The sequence below is a fragment of the Coregonus lavaretus genome (genome assembly GCF_964263955.1).
Source record: "Coregonus lavaretus genome assembly, chromosome: 2".
Lineage (NCBI taxonomy): Eukaryota > Metazoa > Chordata > Actinopteri > Salmoniformes > Salmonidae > Coregonus > Coregonus lavaretus.
Genome location: NC_139989.1, coordinates 32,723,702 through 32,737,136, shown reverse-complemented (window position 1 = coordinate 32,737,136; position 13,435 = coordinate 32,723,702). Strand labels below are relative to the sequence as shown.

At 41.2% G+C, this 13,435-nt stretch overlaps 1 protein-coding gene across 1 annotated transcript; it reads left to right on the top strand.

The window, feature by feature from the left end:
• The first annotated feature begins 2,266 nt into the window (after nucleotides 1–2,266).
• Nucleotides 2,267–12,221, top strand: LOC311138176 (protein PET100 homolog, mitochondrial-like). The gene is made up of 4 exons (XM_084172846.1): nucleotides 2,267–2,362; nucleotides 10,714–10,800; nucleotides 11,172–11,204; nucleotides 11,547–12,221. Exons 1-4 carry the CDS (start codon nucleotides 2,336–2,338, stop codon nucleotides 11,640–11,642), a joined length of 243 nt encoding a protein of 80 aa, XP_084028972.1. The 5' UTR covers nucleotides 2,267–2,335; the 3' UTR covers nucleotides 11,643–12,221.
• Nucleotides 12,222–13,435: the final 1,214 nt, after the last annotated feature.

Here is a 13,435-nt window from a genome sequence, read left to right as displayed (position 1 = left end):
CGGGCTGTCAAATGCCTTTTCAAATGTTTTGTTACTATATTACTTTAGTGGCAACTGCATAAGTAAAGATGTCACGGTTTCGCCAAATCGAGCAAGAGAACACGGTTAAAACGTTGTCTCGTTAGGTATACAAAGAGTCCAATCCGAAGCAGCTAACGTTAGCTAGCAAGCTAAATTAACACTACAGTGGTGGATCCTTGGCGTAGTTACGAAATATTACCTACTTCAAATCCAGTTGAGGTAACGCAAATGGCGTTGTATGACCCATCACTTGTCATCATTGTCAAATTGACAGGCCAGCTATGTGAGAAGTAAACACGTTCATCCTTGTTAACATCTAAAAGTGACTTGTTACAAATCCAGCTAGTTAGCGAGCTTACGTTACAACAACTGAAACGTATGTGTTTTTTGCGTATCTTCTCATCTAGAATGTAAGCTAGTTAGGTAAAATATTTTCTGTACCAGTACTCCCAAAAGGTTCGGTTGTCTCGCGCATCCCATCCAACACAACAAGCTGAGCTCATATTAAAACGTAACGTTAGTTGGCTTACTTACTAGCTAACTAATCAGCTAGTTGTCAAAATAATGTTGATGTTGTTAGCTGGCTAACAACTAGCCAAGTCAACGACCTATAGCAAGGTAGCTAGCTAGCTGGGCATCCTAGCAGGCTAGCTAATACTGTGATGATAGTTAGCTAGTTGATACAGTTAGCTTAGCTAACGTTAGTGTAAGGTGTTAAAAGAGGCCCGTGGAAATCCAAATTGAGTAGGTTGTGATGTAATCAAACAAGACTAGGGCATAACGTTAACACTGAATGGTTCGTTTTTTGTTAACTTAGTCAGAGATATTAGAAAAGGAATTAGTTAACGTTAGCTTGTTTAATTCCCGTGTCTCAGTAGCAGGCCTCCAGACGGCTCGATCTCTGTTGGCGCACGCTACGACGACCTCAAAAACGACGGAGTCCTTAGATTTGTGCTCAAGCAGGAGCTTCGTGTGAAATACATTACTTTATAAAGGCGTGCATTTACACAGTGTAAAAAAAAAACAAATTCGTTTTACCTCGGTTGTCAAGGTGCGCGGGATCTTTCTTTCCCAGGATCTAGAACAAACACCTATTGTCGTCGGTGACGTCATGCGCAGACAGAACGTGAAGTACGTAAGGCCGCGTGCACACAGGTTGCATCAATTTTAGTCTTCGCAATCACATGCGCTGCATCACAACAAAAATAATCACGCTACACATTATCAGCTTATTCAGTGGTTTATCTACTTCAGTTCCTGATACCACATGGCAAGGCAACGTAGAAGTGTTTACCCAAAAGGCTCAGACTTGTCTGTTTCCATCTACACGGGCACCTGCTCTCACCTGTGGCCAAAGCCAGGCCACTGCTTCTTTCGAGCTGGAATTTACATAACAATAGGTAACTGTGAACTTTAACATCAACTGTTTTGATTATGCAGAGGTGTTGATTCTTGCATCTATTTTAATACACGTACAGGTATTCTGGGATACTAGTAGATGTAAAACCTGAGCTGTCAAGAGGTAGAGGAATTCACTAATTGGGCAACCTTGCCTCACTTCTCTGTTGACTTCAAATCTAGGTGATGTACCATTGGCAAGTTTTACACAGCTAATACTTCCATTGTATAGAGTTGTTATTGCTTTAATAAAGACATCTCCAAATTAAAAGTGGGGGGTATCAAAAATATAATTATGGCTTACAGTATCAAAGGCCTTTTGGAAATCTAAAAACAAAATCATAGGGTCACCATCAAGTAATTCATTATATTCAACCATATCCAGCACTAATCTAATGTTGTTGGAAATGTGCCTCCCTTTCATAAAATTACACTGTGATTCACTAATAAGGCGAGTACCTTATAATCATTATTCAGAAGTGTGATCGGTCGCCAATTATCAATAAGCAAAGGGTCCTTGTGAGGCTTAGGTATAATGGTTAGCAGACCCTGCTTTAAGGAAGGGGGTACGTTTTCCTTTTGAATAGATTCATCATAAACTACCAGAAGAAACCCTCACTGTCAGCCCTATCTATGGAAACACAATTTCCCTAGTGTAACATAAAGGTGTATACACTACTACACAGTCGAAAAGCAGCATTGGTGGCAAAGTGGCACTGTCTGCAAACAATAGCTGTCTCTCTCCCCCATTGAAGTTGACATTTTAAAATGGTTAGGGTTGGGACGTCCCAAGGATTCTGAATAGCACTGACCATAAAGAAATGGGACTCTAGTCACTGATTGGATATTTTGTGAAATGACGTAACCGGAAAACCAGGAAGTACAGTGTGAAGGTTGGCGCAGCAACAGCGGCAAGATGGGGGTGAAAATAGAGGTGTTTCGTGTGAGTAAAATATGTTTGTTCAATCAAAATGACGTGATACAATGTATCGTTTGTAAATAATCCTAGCTGCAACAAGAAAAAAGACTGCAAACGCTCTGTAGTGGTAGATATAGCTACACGTAGATCATTACAGTAGCTAACTTGCTAGCTATCCAGCCAAGTGGGCACGTAACATCATCCTCGTCAACACTGATGTTATTTTAGGGGACACACTCTTTTCACGCCACTTCGATAGTGATTTTCGCTAACCCTAACCCTTTTCCTAACCTTAAACTCAGTCTCCTAACCTGCTACGTTAATTCTGCTAACCTGCTGTGTAAATTCTCCTAAATTAACCTGCTACGAAAAAGTAGGGCTGTCAAACGTTCAGGCTGCTGCACAGACACTATGGAGGCTCTAGTCTAGAGCACTGATTGACATAGAGTTGAAGTCGGAAGTTTACATACACTTAGGTTGGAGTCATTAAAACTCGTTTTTCAACCACTCCACACATTTCTTGTTAACAAACTATAGTTTTGTAAGTCGGTTAGGGATGTAGCTCAGTTGTTAGAGCATGGCGTTTGCAACGCCAGGGTTGTGGGTTCGATTCCCACGGGGGGCCAGTATGTAATAATGTATGCACTCACTAACTAACTGTAAGTCGCTCTGGATAAGAGCGTCTGCTAAATGACTAAAATGTACAAATGGTTAGGACATCTACTTTGATCATGACACAAGTAATTTTTCCAACAATTGTTTACAGACAGATTATTTCACTTATAATTCACTGTATCACAATTCCAATGGGTCAGAAGTTTACAAACATTAAGTTGACTGTGCCTTTAAACAGCTTGGAAAATTCCAGAAAATGATGTCATGGCTTTAGAAGCTTCTGATAGGCTAATTGACATCATTTGAATCAATTGGAGGTGTAAAACGAGTCCTATATCGACATTACCTGAAAGGCCGCTCAGCAAGGAAGAAGCCACTGCTCCAAAACCACCATAAAAAAGCCAGACTACGGTTTGCAACTGCACATGGGGACAAAGATCGTACTTTTTGGAGAAATGTCCTCTGGTCTGATTAAACAAAAATAGAACTGTTTGGCCATAATGACCATTGTTATGTTTGGAGGAAAAAGGGGAAGCTTGCAAGCTGAAGAACACCATCCCAACCGTGAAGCACAGGGGTGGCAGCATCATGCTGTGGGGGTGCTTTGCTACAGGAGGGACTGGTACATTTCACAAAATAGATTGCATCATGAGGAAGGAAAATTATGTGGATATATTGAAGCAACATCTCAAGACATCAGTCAGGAACTTAAAGCTTGGTCGCAAATGGGTCTTCCAAATGGACAACGACCCCAAGCATACTTCCAAAGTTGTGGCAAAATGGCTTAAGGACAACAAGTCAAGGTATTGGAGTGGCCATCACAAAGCCCTGACCTCAATCCTATAGAAAATGTGTGGGCAGAACTGAAAAAGCGTGTGCGAGCAAGGAGGCCTACAAACCTGACTCAGTTACACCAGCTCTGTCAGGAGGAATGGGCCAAAATTCACCCAACTTATTGTGGGAAGCTTGTGGAAGGCTACGCGAAACGTTTGACCCAAGTTAAACAATTTAAAGGCAATGCTACCAAATACTAATTGAGTGTATGTCAACTTCTGACACACTGGGAATGTGATGAAAGAAATAAAAGCTGAAATAAATCTTTCTCTCTACTATTATTCTGACATTTCACATTTTTAAAATAAAGTGGTGATCCTAACTGACCTAAGACAGGGAATCTTTACTAGGATTAAATGTCAGGAATTGTGAAAAACTGAGTTTAAATGTATTTGGCTAAGGTGTATGTAAACTTCCGACTTCTACAGTAGATGTCATTCTTGCAATAGTTTGAGTGGGCAACATACTATCATCTTAAATTAACATTGTTAGTCTACGCCTGTTGTTTACGAAGCTTGTGACAAGTAACATTTTTGAAAAATATATTTATATTTGAATTATATTGCAATATAAAATTATTGTATATTGTGCTAATTTCCCTAATGTGGACAGTTTGTTACTACTTTACACAAGCTTGCATTTTCACCACTTTACGTTTTTGGAATTACACATCCTTCTTGCCTCAGATTGGTGATGTTAGTATAACATTTTATAGTCAATGATTACATAAGATTGATTGCTTAAAGGTGCAATATGCAGAAATCGCTCTGCCATTTCCTGGTTGCTAAAATTCTAATAGTTTGCCTTTTATTTCAGTTTGTGACAAAACAATCAATGTAGAGAATCATTCTACCATCTAAACCGCTGTTTTCAATAGCTGGTGTACAAAAATGAAACGTAAGAACTGGAAGCATAGAAATAGTGCACATAGAACAGATCTACCGCTTCTTATACCTGCGTTCAATGAGAATGAGAGATCTATAACTCACAATTCTATGTTAATTTGGTAGGGTCCCGCAATAAGTTACATATTGCAGCTTTAAAACAGATCAGTATCTTTGGTTTTGTACCATTTTGATTTTGTTATGTAAAATTCGGTGCGGTCTCTATAAAAGTCGCAGGCCACAAACCAATACATGGATTTGACAGTCAAACTTAAATAGCAACCAACCATTGTCACTGTTGATATCCTATGCCGTGTCGTGATTCATTTAAGTTAACAGAAAAAGTGGTCTGTTCCCTTTTCTGTCATGGCAGCCTCCCGAAATCAACATCCGACACTCCAAAATATAGATATAAGCCTTCTACAAGTTCTCATCTAACCAACCATGTACAGGTTATTCCAAGTTTCCATGTAGCCTTTGAATATTGTTAGTTTAAACAGCGCTACACCCCAACGTTTGCCCCCTGTTTTATTTATTTCAGCGTGATATCGATGGAAGTGATTAACCAAAAATTGTTACGTTACACTTACCATGTTGGCCACCCACTTGACTCAAAATGCAACACTTCCAAATGTAGTTAGCTGTCTTCTACAAATTGTCCTCTAACCAGCAGGGCAATAACCAGGGTTTGAGTTTTATTGAGGGGGGGTTATTTGAAAGTTGAAGCGCATTTACTGAATTTCTATACAATTAAACACATTTTAAAAATGCGATTTGGAGAACAGCAAAAACATTTGTGCACCGGGGCCTCCCACTCCTCTTTCTATTCTGGTTAGAGCCAGTTTGCGCTGTTCTGTGAAGGGAGTAGTACACAGCGTTGTATGAGATCTGCAGTTTCTTGACAATTTCTCGCATGGAATAGCCTTCATTTCTCAGAACAAGAATAGACTGACAAGTTTCAGAAGAAAGTTATTTGTTTCTGGCCATTTTGAGCCTGTAATCGAACCCACAATTGCTGATGTTCCAGATACTCAACTAGTCTCAAGAAGGCCAATTTTATTGCTTCTTTAATCAGCACAACAGTTTTCAGCGGTGCTAACATAATTGCAAAAGGGTTTTCTAATGATCAATTAGCCTTTTAAAATGATAAACTTGGATTAGCAAACACAACATGCCATTGGAACACAGGACTGATGGTTGCTGATAATGGGCATCTGTACGCCTATATAGATATTCCATAAAAAATCAGCAGTTTCCAGCTACAATAGCCATTTACAACTTTAACAATGTCTACACTGTATTTCTGATCAATTTGATGTTATTTTAATGGACAATAAAATTGCTTTTCTTTTGAAAAACAAGGACATTTGTAAGTGACCCCAAACTTTTGAACGGTTATATATATATCCAGCTGCGGAAAAAAATAAGAGGCCACTGCAAAATTATCAGTTTCTCTGTTTTTACTATTTATAGTTATGTGTTTGGGTAAAAATAACATTTTTGTTTTATTCTATAAACTACTGACAACATTTCTCCCAAATAGAAATATTGTCATTTTGAGCATTTATTTGCAGAAAATGATAACTGGTCAGACCTCGAATAATGCAAAGAAAATAAGTTCATGTTCATTTTTAAACAACACAATAGTAATGTTTTAACTTAGGAAAAGTTCTGAAAACAATATTTGGTGCAATAACCCTGATTTTCAATCACAGCTTTCATGCGTCTTGGCATGCTCTCCACCAGTCTTTCACATTGATGTTGGGTGACTTTATGCCACTCCTGGTGCAAAAATTCAAGCAGCTCGGCTTTGTTTGATGGCTTGTGACCATCCATCTTCCTCTTGATCACATTCCATGAGTTTTCAATGGGGTTCAGGTCTGGAGATTGGGCTGGCCATTACAGGGTCTTGATCTGGTGGTCCTCCATCCACACCTTGATTGACCTGGCTGTGTGGCATGGCGCATTGTCCTGCTGGAAAAACCAATCCTCAGAGTTGGGGAACAATGTCAGAGCAAAAGGCAACAAGTTTTCGTCCAGGACAACCTTGTACGTGGCTTGATTCATGCGTCCTTCACAAAGACAAATCTGCCCGATTCCAGCCTTGCTGAAGCAACCCCAGATCATCACCGATCCTCCACCAAATTTCACAGTGGGAGCGAGACACTGTGGCTTGTAGGCCTCTCCAGGTCTCCGTCTAACCATTAGACGACCAGGTGTTGGGCAAAGCTGAAAATTGGACTCGTCAGAGAAGATGACCTTACTCCAGTCCTCTACGGTCCAATCCTTATGGTCTTTTGCAAACCTCAGCCTGGCTCTTCTTTGCTTCTCATTGATGAAGGGCTTTTTTCTAGCTTTGCACGACTTCAGCTCTGCCCCTAGGAGCCTGTTTCGAACCGTCCTCTCCATGCACTTCACCCCAGCTGCCGTTTGCCATTGTTTTTGTAGGTCACTTGATGTCATCCTACGGTTGTTGAGTGACATTCGAATGAGTTGGTGGTCATCCCGGTCAGTAGAGTCGTTTTCGCCCTCTGCCAGTCTGTTGCTTTGTTGTCTCCAATGTCTGCTGCTTGACCTTGTTCTTATGAACCGCCGTCTTTGACATTTTAAGGATGGAAGCAACCTGACGCTCACTGTATCCCTCTGCCAGTAAAGCCAGAATTGAACCCTTCTTTTCCTCACTCAAAACTTTCCTTTTCAACTCTTTTGGCATGGTCAATAGTTATTTTTTGATTAATATTACTTTTGAGGTACTATTAGCACTGTTTTTGCCATCCAGCTGGTCCTATTGCAAGAGGATAGTGATGACCACAGCAGTGGTTTTTATACTTTTCCTCGTTAAATAAGATTTGGTTCAGGTGATCACCTAATCAGTACCTAATTCAGTAGAATGAGGTGTGCCTGTGTTGGAATTCAACAGACACTGGAATGGAATGGCTGTCATACATGTAGAGATGCTGATTTAAGAAACATTTATCTTTTAATTTTTTCCACAGCTGTATGTATGTGTGTGTGTGTGTGTGTGTGTGTGTGTATATGTATATACAGTGGGGAGAACAAGTATTTGATACACTGCCGATTTTGCAGGTTTTCCTACTTACAAAGCATGTAGAGGTCTGTAATTTTTATCATAGGTACACTTCAACTGTGAGAGACGGAATCTAAAACAAAAATCCAGAAAATCACATTGTATGATTTTAAAGTAATTAATTTGCATTTTATTGCATGACATAAGTATTTGATACATCAGAAAAGCAGAACTTAATATTTGGTACAGAAACCTTTGTTTGCAATTACAGAGATCATACGTTTCCTGTAGGTCTTGACCAGGTTTGCACACACTGCAGCAGGGATTTTGGCCCACTCCTCCATACAGACCGTCTCCAGATCCTTCAGGTTTCGGGGCTGTCACTGGGCAATACGGACTTTCAGCTCCCTCCAAAGATTTTCTATTGGGTTGAGGTCTGGAGACTGGCTAGGCCACTCCAGGACCTTGAGATGCTTCTTACGGAGCCACTCCTTAGTTGCCCTGGCTGTGTGTTTCGGGTCATTGTCATGCTGGAAGACCCAGCCACGACCCATCTTCAATGCTCTTATCTCACCGATAGTTTTATTGCGCAAAATGGTCTGCAGCATCTGGAGATGTGTGCAGCAAAAGTTCAACATTCACCTTCTGCTACCATTTCTGTCAAGCCATCTATGCATACAGTTTGATGCATACGTTCGATAAATCCAATGTATGCACCACACAGAATGCACTGCAACTGCCTCTCCAACACGAACGCAGCGTTCGATTGAAAATTAATGTACTTCTGGTGTACCAAAATGCAATGACGCTATCGGTGTGATCGAGGCGTCAGGCCAACATAGAGTTGTGAATGTGCTGCTAAAAAGGCAAATCCGGGGAACACAGGGTAACATAATGAACAAACCACTGTTCCACTCCTTCCCAAAGAGGCAGGCTGTATCAGAAGTCAGTCAGATCAATATAAGCATTCTGAGCTTTGATCAACGCTGGGAGCAATATCTAGATGTTGACCCGTAAATAATTTTCTTTATTGTGTATATAAATATATTTTTCAAATTAGAAAAAATTACAGAGGTCCGGACCTCGGTGTCCTCATATGTAAACTGAACAAAAATATCAACGCAACATGCAACAATTTCAAAGATTTTACAGAGTTACAGTTCATATAAGGAAATCAGTCAATTGAAATAAATAAATTAGGCCCTAATCTGTGGATTTCACATGCCTGGGAATACAGATATGCAACTGTTGGTCACAGATACCTTTTTAAAAAAGGGGTGTGGATCAGAAAGCCAGTCAGTATCTGCTGTGACCACCATTTGCCTCATGCAGAGCGACACATCTCCTTCTTATAGAGTTGATCAGGCTGTTAATTGTGAAACATGCTGTCATACACGTCGATCCAGATCATCCTAAACATGCTCAGCGGGTGACATGTCTAGTGAGTATGCAGGCCATGGAAGAACTGGGACATTTTCAGCTTCCAGGAACTGTGTACAGATCCTTGAGACATGAGGTGATGGCGGCGGATGAATCTCGTCACGTTATCTCTGTGCATTCAAATTGCCATCGATAAAATGCACTTGTGTTCATTGTCCGTAGCTTATGCCTGCCCATACCATAACCCCACTGCCACCAGGGGGCACTCTGTTCACAACGTTGACATCAGAAAACCGCTCGCCCACATGACTCCATACAAGCTGTCTGCCATCTGCCCAGTTCAGTTGAAACCGGGATTCATCCGTGAAGGGTGGCACAGTGGTCTAAGGCTGGTTCGAATCCAGGCTCTGTCGTAGCCGGCCGTGACCGGGAGACCCATGGGGCAGCGCACAATTGGCCCAGCGTCATCCAGGGTAGGGGAGGGAATGGCAGGCAGGGATGTGGCTCAGTTGGTAGAGCATGGAGTTTGCAACGCCAGGGTTGTGGGTTCGAAACACTTCTCCAGCGTGCCAGTGATCATCGAATGTGAGCATTTGCAGCAGGAAGGTGAGCGCCGTCTGGTAGCCATGACTGATGGAACTGCATTAACCCCCTGAAGTTGGTTATGACGCCGAACTGCAGTCAGGGCAAGACCATGGTGAGGACGAAGAGCATGCAAATGAGCTTCCTTGAGACGGTTTCTGACAGTTTGTGCAGAAATTCTTCAGTTGTGCAAACCCACAGTTTCATCAGCTGTCCGGGTGGCTGGTCTCGGACGATCCCGCAGGTGAAGAAGCCGGATGTGGAGGTCCTGTGCTGGCGTGGTTACACGTGGTCTGCATTTGTGAGGCCGGTTGTCATACTGCCAAATTCTCTAAAACAACATTGGTGGCTTATGGTAGAGAAATGAACATTTAATTCTCTGGCAACAGCTCTGGTGGACATTCCTGCAGTCAGCATGCCAATTGCACGCTCCCTAAAAAATTTAGACATCTGTGGCATTGTGTTGTGTGACACAGCTGCACATTTTAGAGTGGCCTTTTATTGTCAACAGCACAAGGTGCACCTGTGTAATGATCATACTGTTTAATCAGCTTCTTGATATGCCACACCTGTCAGATGGATGGATTATCTTGGCAAATGAGAAATGCTCACTAACAGGCAGTGGTGGAAAAAGTACTCAATTGTCATACTTGAGTAAAAGTAAAGATACCTTAATAGAAAATGACTCAAGTAAAAGTGAAACACACAGTAAAATACTACTTGAGTAAAAGTATTTTGGGGGGAGAGCTCAGACTGGGAAAAATTGTTTTGAATGGGCATACAACTCGGAATTGCAAGACGGAAACTCTTCTTGAGTTCCGACTTTCCAACCTGAAGATCACTAACGTCATGATTTGACGTCGTTTTTATCCTGAGGACCCAGTTGTCTTGAAAGCACCAACTGCCTGATTGTTGACTGATGACAGGAGTGGTAACTGATACACAAATCAATGTAGCGATCTATTATATTGACTATCATGTGACACGTCTAACAAAGAGATGGTAGTGACTTGATATAGTCGTTTATTTTGTCTGTATTCTTTTGTGATCAGATGATGCTGTATCTGTCCTTCCCTGTGACCATGTTCTGGATCTCCAACCAAGCAGAGTACTTTGAGGAATATATTGTGAAGAGAAAGGTTAGTGTTGTCTTATCTTGATTGGTTGATTGATTCATTTATTTTATTTCATGATTAAAAGTACATAGAACTAAGGTTGTTTCAGCCGGAGACAACAGTAGCTACATGCATAACAATTGTTGAGGCTAATACACAATAAAGCCCAACGGTTTATTAGGCTCTGGTTCATTCTTTCAGTGCATTAAACTTTGTTTAGGCTAAATGTTATTAGATTGTGTAGACAGTCTGAAAAGGTTGACAGTACGGTCTGGCAAACTAAAGCAAATTCTGACATTTTGTGTATGACCATATCGTAAGTAGTTTTTACCTGTTGTATGTTAATGTTAAACTTTCCTTTCCTCTTTCATGGTGATCTCTTCTACGACCTTCAGAGGGAGATTTTCCCACCCGATGAAAAGATGCATGTAAGTGTGTGAATAATGTAATGTTATTATGCAAACAGTTACATTTCTCTTGATTTAGGAACAATGAAGTATGACAAATATCAATGCCTACCAATAGTGACACTTTTGGAGGGTGAAGATTTGAGGTTAAAGGAATATCCCACTCCCAATACAATTTAACATAATATTTTGAGTGGAATATCCCTTTAAGAACTGTTTTGATTTGGTGGGGGATTGAAAGACTGGGGATGTTGTATTTGTTGTCAATGTCTCTGTCCTCATAATTGAAACTCTATAAATAGTTAAAAAAATAACTGTTTTGATTGACAGTGGGAGATTATGACTGAATGATCTGTGTTACAGAGGAAAGAGCTGGAAGACTTCAAAGAGCGCATGCGAGACCGCAAGGAGCGGCGGCTACTGAAACGGATGGCCTTGGAGGAGGCAGAGAAGGAGTGAGGGGGACAGTGCAGATAGACAATTGGAGGAGGACGATGACCCCAATGCCCAATCAGCAGCCTGTTTTTTTCTACTTGTTGTTCCACAGGAGGGGGAGCAGTGTCACTGCCAGGCCCGAGGACTGGAACATGTGCTGTGTCACAAAAGGCACCCTATTACCTATTTAGTATACTACTTTGACCATGGCCCATAGGGCTCTGGTAAAACGTAGTGCACTGTATAGGAAAAAGGGTGCCATTTGGGGCTATACTAGACACCCTTTGGGAGGCTGTGCTTGAGGGGGACCTTCAAGTTACCCCTTTTGAACTGAAAAGTCTCACCGAAAAGCTTTTTATGAAATGCTTTATTTCACTGCAATCAAACTACAACTTCACTGTTGATGATCTGCTCTGCCATGGTGTTAATGTAAACCTTGGGTGTGTATGATTGTCTCATAAAAAAAGATGTGTGAATGAAATATTAGGACAGAATCATATGGCTTGGAATATTATTTATTTTTTATGATTTAGAATACATGTCTTTTGTACATGGATGTTTCAACACTGTCCTTCATTAAAGTGTAAATGTGTCTTTGCTGAACATCTTCAGTTTGTTTTGTGATGACTTACTTAGTTTGGAAGATGACCATTCTGGTCTAGAAACAGTATAATGTCACAAAGCCCCTGTGTTGTGATTTGGACCATGCTATGATGTCGTTTTATGGCTGAGTCGAGTTCAGTAGGGAGAAAACGTTTAGAATCTGGTAGGTACTTGCTGAAATCATCCAATGAGAACACAGATTTCCGTTTTCTGTCGTAAAACGTTTTGCTACAGTGTGCTCTAATAATCACAACCCTGCATGTAGACACCTACTGTATCTGCCCTCTAATAAGTCAAGTTGTATAGAGGCCTGTGGAGACGGGACAATGGAGGCTAGTTGGCGTTTGGCAGCTCTCCTGCATACATGCACAGTGCTCGGGAAATACTTCTGGACACACAACTTCTCTGTCTCCCTACTCTTGGATGAGCTGGGCAATGTGCCACGAGTCACGGGGTTGATTTTCTGCAAAGTTTGCTTGCTTGATGGCTCCTTTACTGAGGAATCTCCAAGGTGAGCATGGAGGGGTGTACAGCAGAAATATGGTGTTGTGTCACCAACTCTAGAGCGCAAGGGAGCTTGTAGTTGATTCTCAAGTCTTTACTCGATTCCTCATGTTCTCTCGCCTCCTGAAAATGGAAGCAAGGACAGCATTAGATTTGAAGAAAGACTTAAGATTCACCCACAGTTAGAGAAATACTATTTCAAGGTGTGTGTGTGTGTAACCCACGGACTGGAAGTTCTGTACAACTCAGTGCAATGGGGAAAGATGTTTGAATTTGAGTGCAGAACTGCAGTCAACAGCTTGTCTGGAGTCCTGGACAACTGCATGTGTAGACTGTCAGTTCGCAAGATTAGCTAATTTATCATGAATAAGAGTCTCTCCCTGGAAAACAGTGCAAGTGTGTCCCAAATGGCACCCTATTCCCTATATAGTGCACCAAATGGGGAATAGGGTGCCATTCAGGGTTGTGGGTTCGATTCCCATGGGGGGCCAGTATGAAAAATAAAAAATTAAATAATGTATCCACTCACTAACTGTAAGTCGCTCTGGATAAGAGCGTCTGCTAAATGACTAAAATGTAAAAATGATTTAGGATGCAGAAATGGCAATTGTTCCTAAGTGGAGTAAAATTAGATAAAATCTCCCATCTAGGTAAAACAGCATACATAAAATGAGACGTTTTTCAGTTCAGAATCTTATTCAAATGTGCTG